Raw genomic sequence first — 23,552 nt, forward strand, 5'->3', positions numbered from 1 at the left:
CCAATTGTATTCATTCCTGTAGTACCAATTGTGCTAATGATACTTGTGATAGATTCAATGGAAGTTGTACTGAAGGATGCAAGGAACCATATTATGGATATATGTGTAATCAAAGTGAGTAGAAAATTCCCCTTTAAAAAACTTTTCTAACTTCTGTTTGATTAACGAGGAAGAAATTTTGTTAGTGCGGTAATTTTTGATTGTCAAAAGCTGATTTTGAATAAATATATTACATAAACATAGATATTCTTTATAGCATTATTTTAAGACTTTGCAAAACAACACCTGGCTAATATTTAGCTTAGGTTCTCAATAGGCTATAAAAGTAAAAAGAATACCCAATATATTTGATATCATTATATTAGTGTTTTATTCATCATTTCAAGGAGAAGGAACTTCTCGTCTTCATTCAGAAAGTACGTCTACAAAACCTCTAACAATTGGTGCAGTATTGGGTGCATTCGCCGTAGTTACTGTTACAATTGTTTTAGTTGCTTTATCTATGCGGTAATTTCTTTTTTTTCTAAAATCTATCGGATAAATGTCAGAAAATAATAATTTATATGCAAGACAGAGGCGTATATTGTAAATAAAAAGAAACAATCTTTCGTGTGTCAAGATTTTATATGTATAATATGTATTTGTTATATTCCTATAGATTACGAAGAAAAATACACAAGGAAACCAACAATTCTTCTGCCTCTTTGCAAATGTCCTCAATCACATTAAAAAATCAACAATCAGCAATTGGAGGTAAAGTTCTTGTTCTCATTGTAAATTAGGGAGATATTTTATTACTATAAAAATAATAAATAATAATTAATAAAATGTAAAGAAATAAAATTGCAAATATGCCTTGCATAACGTGAATTCTTTATGTAAAGTAATAACAATAATATTTTACCTCGTTATTGACATCTGGAATGAAGGACTCTCAATAAAATAGGCGGCTCTCTATCCAATCAGAGTACCCATGGCCTATCAAACGGTCTTTTGTAATCATGAAAATAAATCTGAATAAAAATAAAGTGGCTACAAAACTTTGAAAACGTATTCCTGTGCAAATTACAACTGATACCATTTTAAGCAGTTATAGTAATTTACTAATACATAATGTATTGGACATTTTTCCTTTTTTGTATTTCAAGTGTTATACGAAAAAAGTTATAATATTCATCGTAAAGACGTACATGTCTATTTTGCTTTTAACACATGTACTTTCCTTGTTTCAGTGTTGCGTTTTCGCCCACTTATCAAACAACTGTCATAAATCTGAAATATATTTTTATATCCGCACTTTCTAAAGAAATTCGGGCATATTGTTGTTACTTTGGTCCGTCCGTTCGTCTGTCACACTTTCTTCTTAATCTAACTACTCCTTCATTTTAAGCAGAATTCAATTAATTTGTTGGAATCTGATAGATGGTGTCCTTTAGATATGCAATAAGGTTTTGGAATTTTCAATTTAACCCTGGGGGCAAAACGGGGGAAAAAATGACGTTCTTTCTACAAAAGCCGGGTCCCCAGAACATATATATTTCAAGCAGTAGGCTAGTAATCTTTTGGAAGATGATTGGTTGTTCCTGTAGATGTGCAATAAGGTTTCGGAATTTTCATTTTCACCCTGGAGGTGAAATGGGAGTCGAAAATGATTTTTTTTTCTACCAAACACCTGGTTCCCAGAACTCCTCTTACATTTTACACATGCAGCGGCCTAATCATCTTTTGGAAGATGATTAGTGGTGTCCTGTAGATGTGCAAAAGGGTTCCGGATTTTTCATTTTCACCCTGGGGATCAAATGGGGGTCGAAAATGATTTTTTTTTCTACTAAACCCCCTTTTCCCAGAACTCCTCTTACATTTTATACAGCGGCCTAATCATCTTTTGGAAGATGATTAGTGGTGTTCTGTAAATGTGCAAAAGGGTTTCGGAATTTTCATTTTCACCTTCGGGGTCAAATGGGGGTCTAAAAATGATTTTTTTTTTTTTTTTTTTTTAAAATAGACCCTGGTTCCCAGAACTCCTCTTACATTTTTATGCAGTAGCCTAAGTATCTTTTGTAAGATGATTGGTCGTGTCCTGTAGACGAGCAATAAGGTTTCAGAATTTGCATTTTCATCTGCTGGTCAAATGAGGCGCGAACAATGGTGTTTGAAGTATTAATGTCAAAGAACTCATGAGTTATGGTCTGGGTTTTTTTTTATTCTGACCATGAATGAAGAAGGGGTCAAGGTAAGAAAAATGATGCAGCAAATCTTGTATCATTGTCTTCTATCCATGTTCCAAATTTGAATTAATAATGTCAAAGGTTTCTCAGATTATGCTTTGAATTATAATTTCAAGTAAAAGATTGACACTGACTTTATAAATGGGTCAAGGTAAAAAAAAAATGTTGGCATGCACCCTTTCTCCATACAACCTCTCCATGTTCCAAGTTGAAGTTTTAATGTCAAAGGGTTCTTAAGGTTTGAAGGTGTTTTTCTCAAGTTGTCCTTGAATGAAGAAAGGAGTCAAGGTCAAAATTTTGGTGCAATGCATCCTGTAAATTTCTTCTTTCTATGTTACAAGTTTGAAATCCTAATGTCAAAGGGTTCTCAGGTTATAGCCTAGACTATATTTTGATGTAAAGAATGACCTTGACCTTTCAATAGGTCAAGGTCAAACAAGTTTGATAGCCTAAACTCCACTTCCATACCGCCTCTCCATGTTCCAAGTCTTGATGTCAAATGGTTGTCAAGTTACGGCTTGGACATGTACAAAATTTGATGAAGAAGAAAACCGACAAAAAGGTCATGATTTTGACAAAGTTGAATATACACTAAGTAAATTCTTATCTCCCCTTGAAAAAAGGTTTGACCCTTCATTTGAACAATTGTTTTACACAAGAAAGAATATTTTGTATGAGAAATAAAACTCTTTGTGTTTCTAAATATTTCCTCACACCTCTAGTGTGTTTCTTTTTATTTTAACTAAGAAAATGGTGAAAATAATGATGATTAAATCCTGACTGTTCAATTTTGTACAGGCCTATGTATGATAATTATACCCTTAGGGGTATGTTTACCTGTCTTCAACAAGTCAGGTGATTGTTTACAGTGAGTACCTTTCAGCATTATTAATGGACTTCGTGTCTGCCTACTGAATATATTGATCTTGAGCAATGGGAGTTCCATGTAAAATTTGTAACAAACCACGTTTAAAGACTTCTGGCTGTGTCCTTCTGTAGTTATAGATATACATCAAAGACAAGATAGTGAATTTTTTTTTTTTTTACATATCTGGGAGGGATATCATTCTAGCTGCAGTATGAATTACACAGTGTAAAATCCTTAAAAGTCATCAATTTAAAAAATAAAAAAAAACTTTCTTATAATTCCATTTTAATTTTTGGCCCAAGTATATGTTAGAAAGAGAGAAAGAGGAGAGAGAGAGATTACCCCAGGTATATAGCCCCATGCAAAACTTTATAAACTTGTGATAGCAAATGCTCAGGAGACACAATATTTGAACAGTAATGTTTTTCATGCATTTTATTTCAGAAAACTCAAAGCTGAAAATTTAAAATTTATACCCATGTCAACAGAGTGCAGCTTTTATCCATATTGATAAAAATGTACATTTTAAAAAAAATGATTAAATAGTTTAATCAAAGTGTTTTGAATAGCAAAATCAAGCTATACCAGTATAGCTAAATCAACTACAGAGCTTAATCAATTTTAAGAGATTGTGTAAGAGCTGTATTAATTCTTAATCATTCTTAAAATATCTATATCACCATTCCTGATTCAAAGGAGAGCTAGGCATATGACCAAAAAGTCCATGATCTATTGATTTAATAAATATATATGTTTAGAAGATCAGTAAATAATGATGACAAGTGGGAAACTGCCGGGTTAATATTCACAAATTTAGGAGTTGTCAATATTTAAGACCATGCAGACATAACTCCTTTCCCTTTCCCCCCTTCCCATCCCCCGGGTCGTTCATGTATACAAATTATTTATAACTTGTTTTGGTATAAAATAAATTGTGAGTAATACAAAAATATACATGTACACAAAGCTTAATGAGGGGTCTCTGAATGATTTTCATTTTCTAATTCTAGGAGGGTGGGCCGACCCTAAGGAATCATGAATAAAATGTCAAGCAGATTTTCACTAACACACTTTTGACGCAGGTCATATTGTGATCATTTCCAGTTTCAGGGTGAGGATGACTTCAAGGGGGTCATAATCTTTATATCATGCAATGCATAATGACTCAAGGGAACAATATCATGTATGGCTAAGGGGAGAAGTTTTCAACCATTTCCAAGATATATAATCATTTTAAGATTTAGGGGTTGGGAATGACGTCCGGGGGTCATGAACCCTTATATCCTATTGTGTGTAATAATACAAAGACCACTTAAGGGCTTTTGCTTTAATGAAAGCTATTTAATTGTTTCCGGTTCCAAAGAGTGGGAATGATCCCCGGGATTTGCTTCAATGTTTAATTTGCATGTGGCATTCCAATGATCTTTGACCCTTTTCAAACTATAGGCCCCTAACCAATTTCATTTCTGATTATTTTACCCCGTTCCAGGCCCGTAGCAACGGTTGGAAAAGTGGGGGGGGGGCAACCAAAAAATCCGACAAGCCAAAAAAACCCCTAATTAACTGTCTAAATCCTGGAATTTGCCAGTGCTCGATCATAAGCAACCAAAAGTGATAGATAAAGGAATATAAAGGGAAATTATAATGATAGGCATATAAAGGAAACTTTACCATAGCAAAATACTATACTCAGAAAAAGTGAGATCCTCCTTGTCGTTCTACGGGCCTGCGTTCTATACTAAACTTTTATATTTATAATGTAATTTCCGAACACACACAATGAATATTCCTACTGGTAATAATGATGTACAGATAACAGTAAAAGTAGTGCTCGTGATGTGACGTAATTCCAACGCCATGCACGGGTCTAGAAGTTTTCCAAAAAGGTGTACATTTGTAAAATTTATATAATAATTACATACAATGTTTTTTTAAAATAAGTTTGTATTTATTTATCTCTTCCAAATATGACAGGAAAACAAGTGAATCGTGGGTGGGAATTGATTTTTGACAAAGTTGATCGGGTGTAGGTTTGGAAAGGGGATTTCCTTTCCTAACACTGATAAAAATTTGCACAAGTTGTCATTTTGGCCTCTACTTTTTTTTATTTCAACAAAAAAGGTATGCACGAAAATTATAGTATTTTGTTTTTGACGATAAATTCAACAAGTTCCAATTATGGACCAAAAATTAACCCCCCCTCTTCTTTTTTTTACACAAATCTTTCAAAAATTCTCTCTTTAACAGAATTTACATTACTAATTAATTAATTTTGTAATATCAAACTGGTTATGAAATATTTACATAAGAGGCCTATGTGGGTTGCATGTTCACTTGAGCATTTTATGCTTGATTTAAATGTGTGCTTAACTCTTCCCTGGTTACTGGAATGGAAGGAGAGCGCATTTAGAGGCAAACACCTTAGTGCTGGTATAACTGTCTTATGACAGCATCTATTTTTAAATATTTGATAATATTTAATAATGTACACTTTTTATTTATTTCAGGATAATCGTTTCTGTGTCTGCAATTTTTTTTTTTTTTTTTTTTTTGCGTGGAACAAACAAACGTCACATGAAATTGATTTTTTTAAAAAAATTTCAGGATCAACCACAAAAAGAAGTAAGGATCGGAACAATTATAAATCTCCTGATATAAACATGATAAAAGAAACAACTAAGAGAGGTCCACCAACGAAGAAACTGATTCCAATAAAGAATCTGCAAGCTATCATCGCAAAAATGACGGCTGCTGAAAATGCTGGTTTTAAACATGAATATCATGTACGATAATTGGCAATTCGAAACTAAGTGTAGGGAATATTCCTTGGTTATTTACAATTCAGAACATATAGCATAAGCACAAATAAGCTTTGGACATGTTAAAATGCACTGAATTATTTGTTGTTGTTTTTCTTTTACTGTGCATTTATGCTTTGTGCAGTCAAGTTAACATCTGATGAATTCTTTAACAAATGTTCAACAATAATTATAAATCAATGTATTGAACTAAAACTATTCTTTTTGAATATGATAGGAAATTCCTAGAGGTGAAAAGTTTCCCTGTGAAGAAGCCAAAAAGCCTGAAAATAAACCTAAAAATAGATACACGACCACATTTCCATGTAGGTTTTACAATTATAGCACATTTCAAAAGATTTTACTTTTTGTTTGAGGAAAAACAAGTTATTATATCTCTAAAGGTGAAAAATTGTTTTTAGTTTACTCAATGCAAATGACATTTTCTTAGAGTGTGAAATAATATCAAAGTAGCATTTTATCACTGTGTGAACAAATATTAGATGTGCGACTTTCCTTTACTGCGAAGAAAGTTGTAAGAGAAACTCCCTTGCCTGTTATGAGATTGAGTAAATAAACCATCCTGTAAAAGAAAGAAACTACCAAAGTCCCCCCAATATATATATATATATATATATATATATATATATATATATATATATATATATATATATATATATATATATATATATATATATATATATATATAGATATATAGATATATATATATATATATATATATATATATATATATATATATATATTAATTCCATGTTTACACTGTTTTCAATCTCACGAAGGCAAGTTTGACGACTCAGCTGCTCAAATATGACATTGCAGCCTGTGAAATTGTCTTTCGAAAAGACCAAGGAAAAAGGAATTCAAAGAAAATGTAGTAAACTGATAGTCAATATTTTTTTAGTTGAATATATAATTTATTTTACTGAAAAGACCGCATTCTTTGAAATTTTCACTCGTCCTTTGCACTTAAGAAAATCTAAAAAAAAAATATGTGCCACTCGTTTAATGAATTCCATATTCAACTACGAAACATCGAATATCTCCTATATCCTATAAACTATATATTGTTTTCATGCAATGATACAGATGACCACTCGAGGGTTGTTTTGAAAACCCCATCTGCAAACGAAAATGACTACATCAATGCTAATTACATCGAGGCAAGTACATTTTTTTCATTGCCATGTTTAAGCACTTAATCGAACAAAACAAAACAAAAAAGGTGATGAAAGTGAGAATTTAACAATAACGGGAATTTAAGTTAAAGATGAAAAAAATGACAAGAAAATTGTTGGTGCATTGACCTTCGTGCAAGATTAAACAAATATCACCTTTTCTATGCCTTTAAGGCTTTTTCTTCTCAGAATACTTAAAAATGTCTCCTGAAATTATTTTGATGATTTTTCCATATTAGAAAAAAAATTTAGATGTTCGATAAAGCTTTATTTTTTTTTTTACATTCATCTTTTTACTAGGATACACAGAGTAAACGAAATTACATTGCAACTCAAGGTATGTTTTTCGACGATTTGAGAAGTGTATATAAACCGAACATATATATTTTGTCAATTTATTTGCACAATGTGGTGGTGATGTTATTTCAATATATATATATATAAATATATATATATATATATATATATATATATATATATATATATATATATATATATATATATATATACAGTGAAACCTGTCTTATCCGACATGTACTGGGAGACGGATTTTGTGTCGGAATAGACAGGGTGTCGGATTGCACAGTGTAGAAAACATGGAAAATAGTAAAATGGGAATGAAATTTAACGTCGGATTTCACAGTGTGACGGATTGCACAGGTGTCGGATTAGACAGTTTTCACTGTATATATATATATATATATATATATATATATATATATATATATATATATATATATATATATATATATATTTGCAGGTCCAAAACCAAAAACAGTGGTTGACTTCTGGAGGATGGTATGGCAGGAATGTGTAACTACCGTTGTTTGTCTGACAAATCTTAAAGAAGGGACAAAGGTTTGATGATTAATGATGAATTGTAACTAAATCACTTTAACGCTTTATTGTAATGTTTTGGTTTCCTTGAAGTTATTTTAATAACTTCCTGTCGGTATGAATTAAGAAAAAAAGAATGCTTTCATTGCCACTGCCAGTTATGTCATAAACTTAAAAGGAAGTTTACGTCTTTACAAGAGGCCCTTGGGCCTTAATGGTCACCTGAGTATCATGAGGTTTTTAGGCTATATCCACTTCGAGCCCACCTGGAACTGGCTAAATAGACTTATATCACATACATTTAACAGTTTGATTAGAACTCTGTAATCGTTATCAAATTTATACACCTTGTCTCTTATAAATTGATGAGTAAATGAAATAAACATTGTACATGTATAATAGATTTAAATACATGACACCCTCTAAAAAAATTGAAGATTTTCTCCTACCCCTACGTAAAATTTGATCCCCAATCGTCCCCCATCCCCACCTCCTACTATGATTAGAAAAAAAAAAACTTGAATCTGCATAACCTGAGAATTTATGCTGGCATTTCATGACCCAGCATAAATCCTCTGTTCTAAACGAGCAGAATTTGATGATTTTTTTCGTAGTATATATTCCCATGTAAATATTTTTTAATCCTTTATTGTGGCCCCATTCCCAGGGTCAAGATTTGAAGAAAATTTAATCTGGCATTCTGCACTACTGAGGATGCTTCCATATAAATATGATCGTCGATGATTCTATTGTTCTTGAGAAGAAGACTTTTAAAGGTTTTGTCCTATAAACTCCTATATTTAACCTTGATCTCCCATTGTGGCACCACCCTACCCCCAGGGGTCATAAATACAAACATGAATCTGCACTACCTGAGGAAGTTTCCATATAAATATGACCATCTGTGGCTTGCTGTTTTTGAGAAAAAGATTTTTAATGATTTTACCTACATATTACTCTGTAAAACTTTGATCCTCCATTGTGGCCCCACCCTTCCCCATGAGGTCTTAATTTAAACAAACAAGAATCTACACTACCCGAGGAACCTTCCATATAAATATGACCATCTATAGCTCTGCTGTTCTTGAGATTTTTTGAAATTTTTCCTATATATATATATATATATATATATATATATATATATATATATATATATATATATATATATATATATATATATATATATATTCTTATGTTAAACTTGATCCTCCATTGTGGCCCCACCCTTACCCGGGAATCCCGATATTTGAACAAACGTAAATCTATACTACCTGAGGATGCTTCCATATAAATATGACAATCTATGGCTTTGTTGTTCTTGGGAAGATTTTTAAAGATTTTACTAAATATAGTGCTATGTAAGACTTTAATCACCCATTATGGCCCCACCCTATCCCCAGGGGCCATAATTTGAATAAACCTGAATTTCAACTAGGTCAGGAAGCTTTCATATAAGTTTGGTTCTTGAGAAGAAGATTTTTAAATGACCCCAACCTATTTTTGCCTTTTCTTGATTATCTCCCCTTTGAAGGGGGTGCTGCCCTTCATTTGGACAAATCTAAATTCCCTTCAGCCAAGGATACTTTTTGGCAAGTTTGATTGCAATTGGTCCAGTGGTTCTTGAGGACTTAAAAAATGTGAAAAGTTTACGCACGACGCACGCCCACACACCCACACGACGACGGACGAAAACAGATAGCAAAAGGTCACCTGAGTAACTCAGGTTTTTAACAGCTGACATTTTATATTTTGGAGCTCAAACATTTTTATCATAATATATTTTTCTTCTTTTATAAAATATACCTACAGGTTAGGAAATGTGTTATACAGTGTACCTAACCTTCTGTACTCCTGAATCTTTAAGTGCACGCTGCATGAATATGATAATGACCATATAATAATGATAAAAATCAGCCGTTAAAACATGTCCAAAAGGAAGTTTATATCCGCTGCTCGAGGACTTATCTCATAATGTGTTCTATATTGTGTCTCAGAGTTATACCAAAACTAATAAAATAAAACGCCTATGGGCATCGGTGAAAAAAAATACAATGTGTTCAGGGGTCTTTAACCATTATCGTGTAATTTTACCACCATTATGCAATGTGGATAAGCGCTTATGTCATACTTTAGAGTAATCTAGGGTTGAGCGTTGTTACCAATTAAACAATTTGTTTTTCTTGTAGATTAAATGTACACAATATTGGCCCAATCTTAGCGACAAAGTGCAGCATGGTATTTTTATAGTAAGAAACCTAGAAGAGAAGATATACGCGAATTACACGTCAAGACGCTTCAAAGTGTACAACAATCTGGTAAGAAGGAAGTATATATTATAATAGACTAATATCAACCTAAATCTATAACACAGTACATGCGAGTTTTTGTAAACAGTTTCCATTCCTATATATACTACTAGAAAAGCTTGCTGTTAAAGTTTGATGCTATTTGCTTATGCTTGAAATTCAAAATCCTATTTTAATCTGATAATGTTTGAAATATTTAAATTACAGAAAGAGCTCTTTTTTTTTTAATTTATTTGTTTTGTTTTTTATTTAATTTTCGTATTAAACATAGAGTGGTATAACTTTCAATGCACATACAAATGCAACAATCAAATACATTTTGTACAATACAGTGAGCAAAATTGCTGTGTACTTTTCTCTAAATTGATTAACATGTATTTTCCCACATTGTAGTAAATTAACCTTATAGAAAGTTTATCTGGTTCACCACCATTCTCGGACAGGCCAAAAGTTGAATCTGTTTTTGCTGTTACACATGCAGTGCAAATACTCTCCAAATTGATTGCAAAACACGTATGCTTTGAAAATAAAGATCAAATAAAAACATGAGAAATATTGAATTATTATTATATAAAACAAAAAAGACGTCAAAAATGTGATCGTTCTCAACAAACAAGTAAAATCAACATACCCCTCTTTAACATGTTCCTACTTTCTGAAATATCAGTCTCCCACGGAATTTTTATATAATTTTCATTGACAAACAGAGTGTTACATTGACACCATTTGCAAAAATTCCTCGTATAATGGTGTTGTTAAATCCAAATAGACAAATATCCGCTGTTTGACCAATACTCAGTTAAATCAGCCTGTTACTATTAGAATAACACAATTGGAAGAAATGAAAATAGTAGTTCGAACGAACGATATCGCAATAAAATGCTTGGTCCAAAAAACGATATTCACTCTAACACACTTCTTATATACTCCCTGTGGAAGGGAAGATGCCATTTTACAATAAATGCGCATGATCAGAATTATTCTTATTGGATGAAATGTAAATCGATTCAAAACTTTCATTGATACCTTTAAAACTGTCTCGAACTCTCAGCGATTCCAATTATCTTAAACTTAAATGTATTTTTACTGCATTTAATGCATGATAATAAGCACATAACGTGTAGTTTACGTTTAATTTAAAACCATCGTATATATATATATATATATATATATATATATATATATATATATATATATATATATATATATATATATATATATATATATATATATATATATATATGATGCAGAATGTTAGGCATTGCAAAATGTATAATCGTCTTTCGTTCATAAAATTTTGCCTGCGTTCAAGATCGGAGAAGCTAGGCTTCACTTAGTCTATATTCTTAGCAGCTAGACTAGCAGATCGTTTTATACCACAGCTCTCTGTACATAGCGCTGCATAGCTACTACGATCATGAAAGCACCCTATGATATCAGAATTATACGTCAAATTTGAAATTACCTGTGATCATCATATGGGTAATACTATTATTAAAGAGAAGTGTGGGAATGCGGGGACTGATTCAAGGAATGCATTACTAATCAAAATTATACTTTTGAGAAATCAAGCTCATTTTTCTGAATAGTTTTTATGAATAGTCCTGATATACCTGTGTGCAAAGATTTTTTTTTTTTAAAAATATATGAATAAAACAGAAATATAGGTTAGTGAGAATCCCTAGCTAGATTACAGAAAGTATGTCAAACGAGCATGAAATTTGTTGATTTAGTTTTCCCTAGCTTTAATTATTTAGGGCCTGAACCGAAGTAAATTTCTATATTTCTATATTTGTTTTATTTTTTCTATTTTAACAATATCATGTTTCTATTATAGAGTAGTATCTCATAAATCTAAACATTGTTACGTCATACTCATTGTGACATCACAGTTACAAATATGCAGCACATTTAAGGCTATAAAAAGGAGACGGGGCATAATTTTTACAAGAAATATTTACTTGACACGAAAATAACAATTCCTCAAATTACCTGAAAATAAAATGATCTGCGATTTTAAACTTTCGAAGCTTTAAACTACATCAAAACTTAATATAGCATGCAGTTCTGTATTTAAATATATCCCACACAGTACGGTACAAACAATTTACTGATCGCAATGCACTTGTTAATGTAATGTCATATCGTAAAATTTGACGCAGATTGTATGCAGTGTCAGGCGGATTAAGTAATATTTTCTCAATGAATAAGCGCATTTTGAAATGAAATAAAACATGTAAGAGGCCATAAACTTCGATGCGATGCCTGTTTCATGATTTTATTCATGTATTTTCCGTATATTCCCTAGTCAAGTGATACTGCCGAATATTTGTATGCAGATTCATTGGAGAGTAATAGAAGATTGTATGCTGTTTTACGTCCCATTGGAGATTTTTAACTCATATAGAGAGGTCTGTTGCCACCACTATTGAAATAGTTCACTATTGAAATAATTATTTCAAAAGTAGTTGAGATTGCATTTCAAATCCACACACAGGTTGTAACCACTATTGAAATAACGTTCACTATGGAAATAATTATCTCAATACAGGGATGGGGTCAATAACATAGGAAAGTAATTAATTAAATTACAATTACTTGCCCAAAACCTTCAATTAAATTACCATTACCATTACAAGGATTTTGAAATGTAATTAATTAAATTATAATTACTTTGCAAATGTAATTAATTAAATTACATATTACATTAAGAAAAAACACATAAAAATAAACAATGATAAATAATCATGAACGTTCATTTATATTCATACAGATTCAGTTACTATTTTTCATATTATTAAGTAAACATTGTTTAGATGTTAATGAAATTTTAAAATACTGTGTCCCCTAACCTACATCTATCAGGTTTTTCTGCCACAATGAAGATATTTTACACAGTGGAGCATTTGTGACAGAAATAAATACTGACTAATATACAAATTTCAGGGCTTAATTGACCGTTTTCGGTACAGGGTCCTGTACCCTTCTAATTGTAAAATTTTAATCGAAAAAGTGGCAAAATTGGGAAATGTTGTTGACATAGATTTATTTGTTGATTAAAGAGTTAAATAGTGGACTTGTTCCCCATATACACATGATATGTATCTTTAAAAATGATGTTATTTCTCTATATAAACAGCATAAAAAATGAATTTGGTCATCAGTGGGGAATTATTACCTGAATTTGGGGGGGAAAAAGAGCCAATTTTCAACTGGGACATGGCCCTTTTTCAGGACCTGGATGCTGTTTTCCATTAATTCATGTGTCCGTTTTTAAGCATTCTGATACATTTATGCAAAACAATGAATGCTTTTTTCCTTGTTACATGCTTTTTTCATCATCCTAAGTTATACATCTCAAAATGTTATAGTATTTGACATATTATGTGTTAAACTACTGTCTTCCCACAATATTTTTGGAAAATAGAAAAATTGGTGTTATAACACCAAATTATATATTTAAAAAAAAAGATTTGTTGGAAGACATAGTCAATGTATGTGTATAAAACTACCATTAGGTAAAGTCAGATTGAGTGTTAAATCTCTATTTAAGTTAAGTATATATTGTCAATATGTACATGACCCTAGGGCACTAATTAGCACCTGTTAATCACTTCTTACACAAGCTGTAGGTATGGCAAATGGTGAACCATAGCAAACAAAGGATTAGAAGCCATTGGACTAGATATTTTAAGTGTCAATTAATTCATAAACAACTTAATTGAAATTATTAATTTTATTTGATATATTTATAAACAAGGAGATAAATAATATGAAAAAGTTTTGAAGAAAATGCATTTTAAAGAGGAAACAGCAATTCACTAAATAAAGAAAATGTATATTTTTTAAAATATATTATAGAACAATTTTTCCTAAAAATCAGTTAACCTTTCTTGAATAAAAGTTTAGGATTTGAAAAAAAAAAGGGAGGGGGTTATTTCCCATTTATTAAACACCAGTGTAATTGAATGTAATTGAAAAGTAATTGTGAATTACATGCTTTTCTCAAAAGTAAATAATTAAATTACTCACAAGTAATTGAAAATCGGGCCAATTACACATTACTTTCAATTACATCGAAATTTGTAATTAATTACTGTCAATTACCATTACACATTACCACTACCCCATCCCTGTTTCAATAGTGGTTGAAAGTGCATTTCAAAACCGAACACAAGTTGCAACTCCTATTGAAATAACGTTTACTTTTGAAACAATGATTTTAAAAGAGGTATTAAAAACATTTAAAAACCTAAAAAAGGTTGCAACCACTATTGAAATAACGTTCAGTATTAAATAAAGATTTCAAATAATGATTTCAATACTGATTGAAATAAGTATTTTAAGAGTTGCTGACAATGTTTTCAATACCAAAACTACATTGCAAGCCTTACTGAAATACCCCCACTTTTAAAAAAAAAATATAAGAATTAATTGCTCATTATGTTTTCCAACATAAAAAATTAATTTATTGAGTTTCAAATATGATTTTCCTTTCTTTTCTAGAAATTACTTTTAATACACGGACATCTTTGATTTAACTGATGTACCTCAAATTCAAATAAAATATGCAAATGTTACAGTACCAACCAGACCCAACCTGACGCCTAAGCAGTTCCAGAAAGCAGTCCCCGGGACTGCTTTGGGACCGCTCTGGAACTGCTGTGGGACTGCTCTAGAAAGCAGACTCAGCAGTCCCAGCAGTCCACGGGACTGCTTTCTGGGACTGCTTTGTTCACTCATGCGTGAAAAATGTTTTGACTGACATGATAGCTCCGCCCATTGTGCATTCTGAATTTGCAGGCTTCCTGTTGTTGTTTTCTTTACTTTCAGCAGAGAGGTGTTTAAGATAAAGAATTTAAAAAAAAAACAAGGATTTCTTACAAAATGTTAACAAGTAGAGATAAATATACATGTAATTACTATATGTCTCCAGGGACTCTAAATTTACAGAATTGTGGTCTAGAATTAATTTTTTAAAAAAGAAAAGTAGTTAAAAAGGACGTCAGGAGATGATTTTTATCCCCTAAATTAAACTTTAATGCAGGTTTTTTAAGCAAACATATGTAGGCCTATTTAATTAATTAATGCTATCAAATTATGTACTCAAAAGTTTGCATTAGCACTATTTAAAAAAAAAACGTGTTTTTACAGTAAGATATTCAGAAGGACGTACTGTTCTGGATTTTTTTTAATTGAAAAAGCTAAAACCATGCTTAAAAAAAGCGCATTCTATGCTATTTTTAACGCCCTCAAATAAAACCTAATAATTTATTAAATGATCACTAAATAAAATTATTCTACCATTCTTCCGTCATATAAACAATGTCAACAAGTATTGGGGGTTATTTATGAATTTGTTTTTAATTTATAAACAAGTAATTAAAAAGGTACAATTTTTTAAAAAAATAAACATTTGAAAATATCGGGAATTGTGTGGTCTCAACATTTGAGGTTTCAATCGCCTTTGGGCATGATTAGCAGAAAGTCAATGAATGGTATCAGTGTTTTACACGTCACTGAACATGCTGGTCAACAATGACACTATTTTCAATCTATGTACTACAAAAAAATTTTTGTTACAATAAATGTGTATAGATTAATTAATTCTAACATAATCTGAGGATCCCATTCGCGTGATTTACAAATGTACACTCCAACGTTCATATAATAAAACACTTAAAACTGAGTGTTATTGTTTTCTGTTACATAGAAAATCTAACGATAATCAAATTGGCAAGTCAGTGAAAATAATCATGACTGAAATATAATACACGGCAAAATTTAACAGAGAATTTTTAGGTCACCTGAGTCACTCAGGTGACCTATTGCTATCTCTTTTCGTCCGTCGTCGTCCGTCGTCCGTCGGTCGTAAACTTTTGAACATTTTCAGCTTCCTCTCTGGAACCAGCAAACCAATTTCAACCAATTTTGGCATATAGCATCTATAGGTTAAGGGGAACAAAAATTGTGAAATTCGTGGCCCCTGCCCCCCTGAGGCCTGAGGGATGGGGCCAAAACCATCAAAATTAATGCAATCTTTAAAAATCTTCTTCTTTACTCCTGGACATCAAGCAGTTAAACTGTTGGCATGATTGTAATAAGCATTGAGCCCTCTACCAAAATTGTGAAATTCATGGCCCCAGGCTCAGGGGTTCTGGTGCTAGGGCGGGGCTATATAGATCATATAGTGAAAGTGCATGATTTCTTTGAAAATCTTCTTCTCTACTCCTGGGTATTATTGAAACAAATTGAATACATAGTTATGATTAGCAAGAGTGACTCTACCAAAATTGTGAAATTCATAGCCCCAGGGTCAGGGGTTCTGGTGCTAGGGCGGGGCTATATAGATCATATAGTGAAAGTGCATTATTTCTTAAAAAATCTTCTCTACTCCTGGGTATTATTGATACAAATTGAATACATAGTTATGATAAGCAAGGGTGACTCTACCAAAATTGTGAAATTCATGGCCCCAGGGTCAGGGGTTCTGGTGCTAGGGCGGGACTATATAGATCATATAGTGAAAGTGCATTATTTCTTAAAAAATCTTCTTCTCTACTCCTGGGTATTATTGAAACAAATTGAATACATAGTTATGATAGGCAAGGGTGACTCTACCAAAATTGTGAAATTCATGACCCCTGGATCAGAGGTTCTGATATTAGGGAGGGCTCTATTTATTATATAGTGAAAATGCATTAATGCTTTAAAAATCTTCTCTGCACCTGGGCATATCAGAGGCAAAAAGAGTAAAAGTTTTAATAAGGAAGGGTTTTTTTTACCAGATTTTTGAACATCAGACCCATTTGATCAAGTGTTCTGGTCTAGGCCAGGGCTCTATTAATTTGTATTCTACTGAGAGGAGTTATTCCCCTTTGCCATTTACTTGTGATAATTAATCACTGTAAATAATGTACTTGAAAGGTTAATAGAATAAGAGAATTATGCAAGAATTTTTATTGTATAAAACAAAAAGAACTTTCATAGTTTTAATGATCAGGTAGACTTGTAAGTAACAGATAAATAAAAATGAGACAAAAATAACTTGTCTTATTAAATGTTCATCAAAGACCAAGAGAGGCCAATGTAAGAGATTTCAACAAGGAATTAAAAGAGTACAGAAGCACTGATTATAAGTTTGTTTATATACTGTCTGGTGAGAGTGATAAATGGGGAACAGATTAGAACCTAAATTTATGTGCTGTTAATGAACACTAGACTAATTATTTTGTTTATCCTGATCACCCTATTTTTCTTGCTTTTGGGCAACAAAGCTTCACCTTTCAGTTCATTTTATACTCTTTGGATCCTCTAAATTGTTGTATTATACTCAGGTGACCGTTAAGGCCCTTGGGCCTCTTGTTCAAAAGCCCCAGTACTTTCCAGTAAGGAAAATGCATTCAGGGAATAGTATGGGACTGCTCTGGGACCGCTGTGGGACTGCTTAAGCAGTCCCAGAAAGCAGTCCCCGGGACTGCTATGGGACTGCTTTGTGTCAGGTTGGGTATGGTAGGTATACTGTATATGCAAGCTTCCGCTGAATCTGGCCGCCTCGGCAAAAGCCAACAGACAATCAATCAATATATTCAAGTTTCAAATACTTTCGTCATATAATGTTCTTCTTTGCTATTGATTGTGAAAAGTAGAAGATTATGAATACAGATAATTGTAGAAATTAGAATATCTACATTAAAAAGAAGAAAGAAGACTGATATCTATCTTTACAAACTTTCTGATGAAAATATGTTTATTTTTAAATAAAAGGATATAGAATAGAAAAATTTCTTCCTTATATCCATTGGCTTGCCAACACTTAAAACGTGGATAGTAAATCCAATGTTCCTACTCGTCAAGACATTGAAAACAACATTAAAACTAGCTATTTCCCTGAGAAGATACTATTTCCCTCATCTGAGGACTACTCCCTGGGACTACTCCCTCATGAATATCTATTAATAATTTAATTTTGTTTGTATTCTAGCCTCTGATTGGTTAATATTCAAAAAGGAACACAAATTATTTCTGTATAACCTGGTTTGGTATGGGGACAACAACCCCCCCCCCCCCCCCCACAACCAGCTGAATCATCTGTATCCATACGATCCTCTCATTTTCAGTCCTCGGGATTCATGGAAAATTCTAGATTTAATAAATGTACCTTTAACTTCAAACAATAATTCGATCTTACCACATGTAAACAAACAACAAGGCTGCTAAGCCCATGCATCAGTTTTTACCTCCCCTCGCTTCCCATCACTTCCGTTACTACGGTTGTATTATTGAGCGGCAAATTTGAACTAATAAAAAGCAACGAAATTTTACACCCATAGTTATTTAATGATTTTAAAATTAAATTATAAGGAATGACTCTAATTCTTGGCCAAATTATTCGAGTATAACCTGGTTTGGGTCAGTTTACGCTGTTTTATAATCCGCTTCGCGGATTATAAAGCGTAAACTGGCCCAAACCAGGTTATACTCGAATAATTTGGCCAAGAATTAGAGTCATTCCTAAAATAATTTTAACTAATTAAAATGAACAGTGGGCGGAGCGATCAAGGAATCTCGAGTTTGTGACGTCATGTTATTAGCGATGTAACTATGACGTCAAAACATTTCGACATGCGATGTCAAAATCATACTGGAATTCTAGCAAAATGAAGACAACGATAATCCTTTGAAGTGTCCGTGAAATTATTTTATATTTTTTTTTTTTAAATTTTATTATCCTCGGTATTGATTCATTAGTTATCTTACAACATTTTTAATCACTTGCATTTGGGATTATTTAAATGCCTCTATATTGTTTTAAAAATGTGTGAGTCTCTAGTTTAATAAATCTCCCATGATTGTTTGGGTATAATAAAACTGTTGTGGAATGTGTACTCGGGAAATATCAAATTTATGATTCCCCTCGGCAGGAAACTGTTTCCCTCGGCGTCTGTCTGTAGATATGATTTTGTCCGGACCTGTTCTCGGAGACTATTGCATGGATTTGTCTGAAAATTTGTACACATTATTCACCATAAGAAAGTGTGCACCAGGTGTTTTCATCATGATTGAATTATTTTTCTGCATTTTAGGTGGGTTTTTTTTTTTATCAATTCTATTGACTTAGGCATTTTGGGTTCAAGGAGGTTTGAGATAAAGAATCTATAACTACAAAGTTGTGCATATGTACAGAAATGTGAAATGTAGCTTAAAACCACTCATTAAAACTAAAAAAAAATCAACAAGTGTTTTGGTAGATAGTCCCTACAAATCTAAGAGTCATGCAGTTACCTTATTAATAAATGTTGCATCAAGATAACACAGTTCTTCTTTTCTCATTATATAAAACTTTGTAACAAATTTAAGAAATAAAAAAATCTTTGTTTTAAACAGAATGACATGAATATGCATTTCTTTTACAGACTCACAGGGCATTACATAGCAGATAGTGTAAATCCATTTGTCTCTTGGGAGTAATGAGTGGCCATGTTTCCACTTAACGATTAATGAATGAGTTCAATGTGGGAACCTTTTAGAGCATCTCTGACCTAGCAGTTGTTATCTATGTTTCCAGGAATTGGGCAGAAGAATTAAAGATCTCTGTTCTCTCTCTTAATTGCAAATAATTTATAGTCTGTCAAATTAAAATACATAATTAATGGATGAACAGCCTTTTATTTTTAAAATGAATTTGGTATAGAGTTATATCAAGATTAATTAGATTTTGTAAAATGTGTGATTTTTTTCAACAAACAGATGGCAGAGAATGTCTGACAAAGATGACAGATAGTTGCAATTTTCTTTTTCAATCTAATAAAAAAAAACCCAAAAAACAATATAGTTAGTATTCATGTTTTATAAGACTGCGCCTTAGTTCATCATTCATTAAAAATATAACGAGAGATAAAATTTTCACTAAATGTTTCAACAAATTGTGAACACCTCTTAGATCCACAAAATATGTTTAGTAACTTGGTGCCTTTTCAGAAAAATCCAGCGGGGGTATTTGTCTATTTTAGACAGTTCTAGTTTTTATCGACTTAGGTCAGTCGCGACCTTGGTTCGATTCCACGACCTTCCTATCACGGAGCGAGCGCTCTACTGACTTAGCTACCGTGACGGTTGAACCTGTGAAAGGATCATTAACAAAATATAGGGCAAACCTGAAAATCACCATCTCATGGTCGACTAATAGAAGGGTCTTAATAAATCGAGATATTGCAAAGACATACATTTAATGAATCATGCCAAGCTTTTACACATAATTTCAAGAAGTATTAAACCATTTTTGTAAGTGCCGCAAACCTGATAAAATTGTGCAAATGAATTAATTATTTCAATATTTAATGCAGTTTACCATCAAAATATTCAACGTGCGGTCTAAAACAAATGTAGTAATTAGATAATAGAATCTACATGTATATAGGTTCACAGCCCTTTAAAAAAAATACTCAGAGTGTTGAAATATTTACAAATTAAACTTATATATTTAACTTGGTTATGCTCTATCAATTTATAGTTAACCTAAATTCTGCAAGTATATTTGCTAAAATCACTTGAGTGCTACATCACATGACAAGTCTAAATAAAAAATCTAATCGTCCTCAGAGTTGCTTTTAACATATTACCATATTACATTTGTCGATATAAGTAGACCACTGAAAAAAGTAATCATCCTTGTAAAGAATGTATTTTTGTCTTTAAAAATCGCCGATATTTCTACTGGGTACCTTAACTGAGTTGCATAAGATTTGAAGTATCTGTTTTTAGAAACATCCAGGTAATATCAACTAATATCATCTCTAATGGTGTTCCTTGTCACAATTAAGTGAAATAACAGATCAAGAACATATTTTCCTGATCTAATCAATGATATGAAATCATTAAAGATTAATTAAAATTTATATTTCAAAATCTCCAGAACCTTTCAAAAGCCCTCCGTTATAAAATTTAAACACTTAGGGGTGTTTACACATACTTCTGCGATAGAAGTCTGGAGAAATGTTGTAATAATGCACTTTAAGATACTAGACAAGTACAATCCCCCTTCCTTTCGGGTCTGTCAACAAAATCTTTAAACAACCGATGCATATGCTTCTTCCTGAAGTTCTAAAACATCTTTAACCTGATATTTTCCCCCTCCTATTTACTGTTGTCAACTTAAACTAGATGCTGTCATGAGACAGTAATACCCGCACTAAGGTGTTTGCCTCTAAATGCACACTCCTTCATATTGGGCTTACCAAGGAAAAAGTTCAAATAATTCTATAATTTACACAGTACATGTATTCGTCAAATCGAGCATAAAATGCTCAGGTGACCATGTGACCCATGAACCTCTTATACGCATTTCATATACTTAATTCATTACCAGTCTGAAATAACAGAATTTAATTAATGATGTAAATTAGGTTTTGATAAAAGGGGGGGGGATATAAATTTTTGGCCCATAATTGAAACTTTTTAAATTTATTTTCTCAACAACAAATAATATTATTTTAGTACAAAGCTTTTTTGATGAATTTGTCAAAATGTGCAAACTTTTTTTAGTATTTGATTAGGCAAAAACCTCCTTGAAAAGCCATACCCAATCAATTTTGTCACCCCCCCCCCCAACACACACACACACACACAATTTGCCTGTTTTTGAAAATAGGCCTAGATGGCAAAGCTATGTTAAAACATCGTTTCTTATGATAATTTAAAATTTGTTCTTGTACTGTACATGTATGTGAACACCTTTTTGAAAATTTCTACATCACATTGGGCTTGCGTCACCCTACCAGTACTAGTACTAGTTTTACCATTATCATTTTAGATTGCACATGCCATGTGACATGGTGCAGTGTTACATGTAGATCTATATCAGTGGAAATTAATTCATTTTGTGTTTTAAGTGGATTATATTTCATGAAGTTGACAGGACCTATGACAGTCGGTAAGTACAAGTTTAAGTATAGATTGGGGAAAAATAAACCGAAATGCAAATGGTTAGGTTAAAGTTTAAAAAGGATCAAAGATCATCGGCAATCTCCTATGCAGAGTTGTCGTTCGTTTCTCTCTCAGACACTGAATGTATGAGCCGATGGTAGAGAGTGGATCATCGAATGCCACAATAGACGAATTTCACATTCTGAAGAGTTATCTCCCGTTGTCGACATTACATTCAGTTACAGGCACAGATCCGGGAATTTTTTTCCGGGGGGGGGGGGGTCCACACCTCGGTCCAAAAAAATTCCAGCCCAGAATTTCCTGAGGAGCAAAAAAAAAACAACAAACAAACAAACAAAATAAAAACAATGATGGTGGGGCCCATGTTTTTAAAGGGGGAGGGCATCCAATGTCCTTTTTTATTTGCTTCTGTAAATCAGTATATAAATATAGTCCTATTTAAATAACTCTGAAAATTCCAGGGGGGGGGGGGGTCCAATCTCCCTAGCAGCTCCCTGTCCCTGAAATGACAAATGATCATGTGACTCCTAAATAGTAGAAAACTTTTCCATTTGACTATACATAATTTTGTTTCTTGTGTTATTATGTTATGTACATCTAATGGTTTAAGGTTATGAACCCCTGGAGGTCATCCCCACTCTCTTAATGAACTGGAAATGTTCATAATATGACTACATCAAATTAAATAAAAGTGCATCAATGATAAGATTACTTGACATTTCATTCATGAATTTGGGTCAACCCATGTACCCTCCTAGAATTAGGAATGAAAATCATTCAAAGAGATGAACCATTAAACTATTTGTATATATATTCACATTTTTTTTATGTCAAACCACAGTATTAGACTAGTTTGCATACATGAACAAACAGGGGTCTGGGAAGGGGAAGGGGCGAGGGGAAGGAGTTATCTCTTTACGTCTTAATTGTTGAAAATTCCTAAAATGAATGTTAACCTCAAATCCGACTTGTACGTCTTCATTATTTTTAAGTGGTGGTGTCTCCGTATGAGTGAAAAATTCCCAAGAGGGACATTTAACAACAAACAAACATTAATGACTTAAAAAACACAATATACATGTACATGTTTATTAGTCAATGGATATACATCTGATCATATCTCTAGTTCTCCCTTGAATCAGAAATGATGATATAAATATTTTAAGAATGATTAAGAGTTGAAAAGGTTGTGCATTTTAAAATTCACTAAGCTCTGTGGTTGAATTAGCTATACCAGTTTAGCTTATTTTGCTACTCAAAGCACCTTGATAAACTATTTTTAATCATACTGTTTTCTGAAATGTGAAGTTTTTTCAACATGGATACATGTACAAGTCATACCTTTTCAGCTTCTGAAAACAATGCATGAAAAA

General features: G+C 32.3%; 1 protein-coding gene across 1 annotated transcript in view; it reads left to right on the forward strand.

The window, feature by feature from the left end:
• Window positions 1–5,822: 5,822 nt before the first annotated feature.
• LOC133193063 (receptor-type tyrosine-protein phosphatase alpha-like) overlaps window positions 5,823–23,552 on the forward strand; it is a 33,547-nt gene continuing 15,817 nt past the window's right edge. The window contains exons 1-6 of the mRNA XM_061329050.1: window positions 5,823–5,879; window positions 6,133–6,220; window positions 7,002–7,075; window positions 7,391–7,427; window positions 7,851–7,948; window positions 10,114–10,242. Of these exons, the coding sequence (XP_061185034.1) occupies window positions 5,838–5,879; window positions 6,133–6,220; window positions 7,002–7,075; window positions 7,391–7,427; window positions 7,851–7,948; window positions 10,114–10,242 (468 nt within the window). The 5' untranslated portion in view covers window positions 5,823–5,837. The remainder of the gene's footprint in view (window positions 5,880–6,132; window positions 6,221–7,001; window positions 7,076–7,390; window positions 7,428–7,850; window positions 7,949–10,113; window positions 10,243–23,552) is intronic.

Source organism: Saccostrea echinata, unplaced genomic scaffold (genome assembly GCF_033153115.1).
Source record: "Saccostrea echinata isolate AGI-Se365-2 ecotype Australia unplaced genomic scaffold, CSIRO_AGI_Sech_v1 ptg000027l, whole genome shotgun sequence".
NCBI classification, from domain to species: domain Eukaryota; kingdom Metazoa; phylum Mollusca; class Bivalvia; order Ostreida; family Ostreidae; genus Saccostrea; species Saccostrea echinata.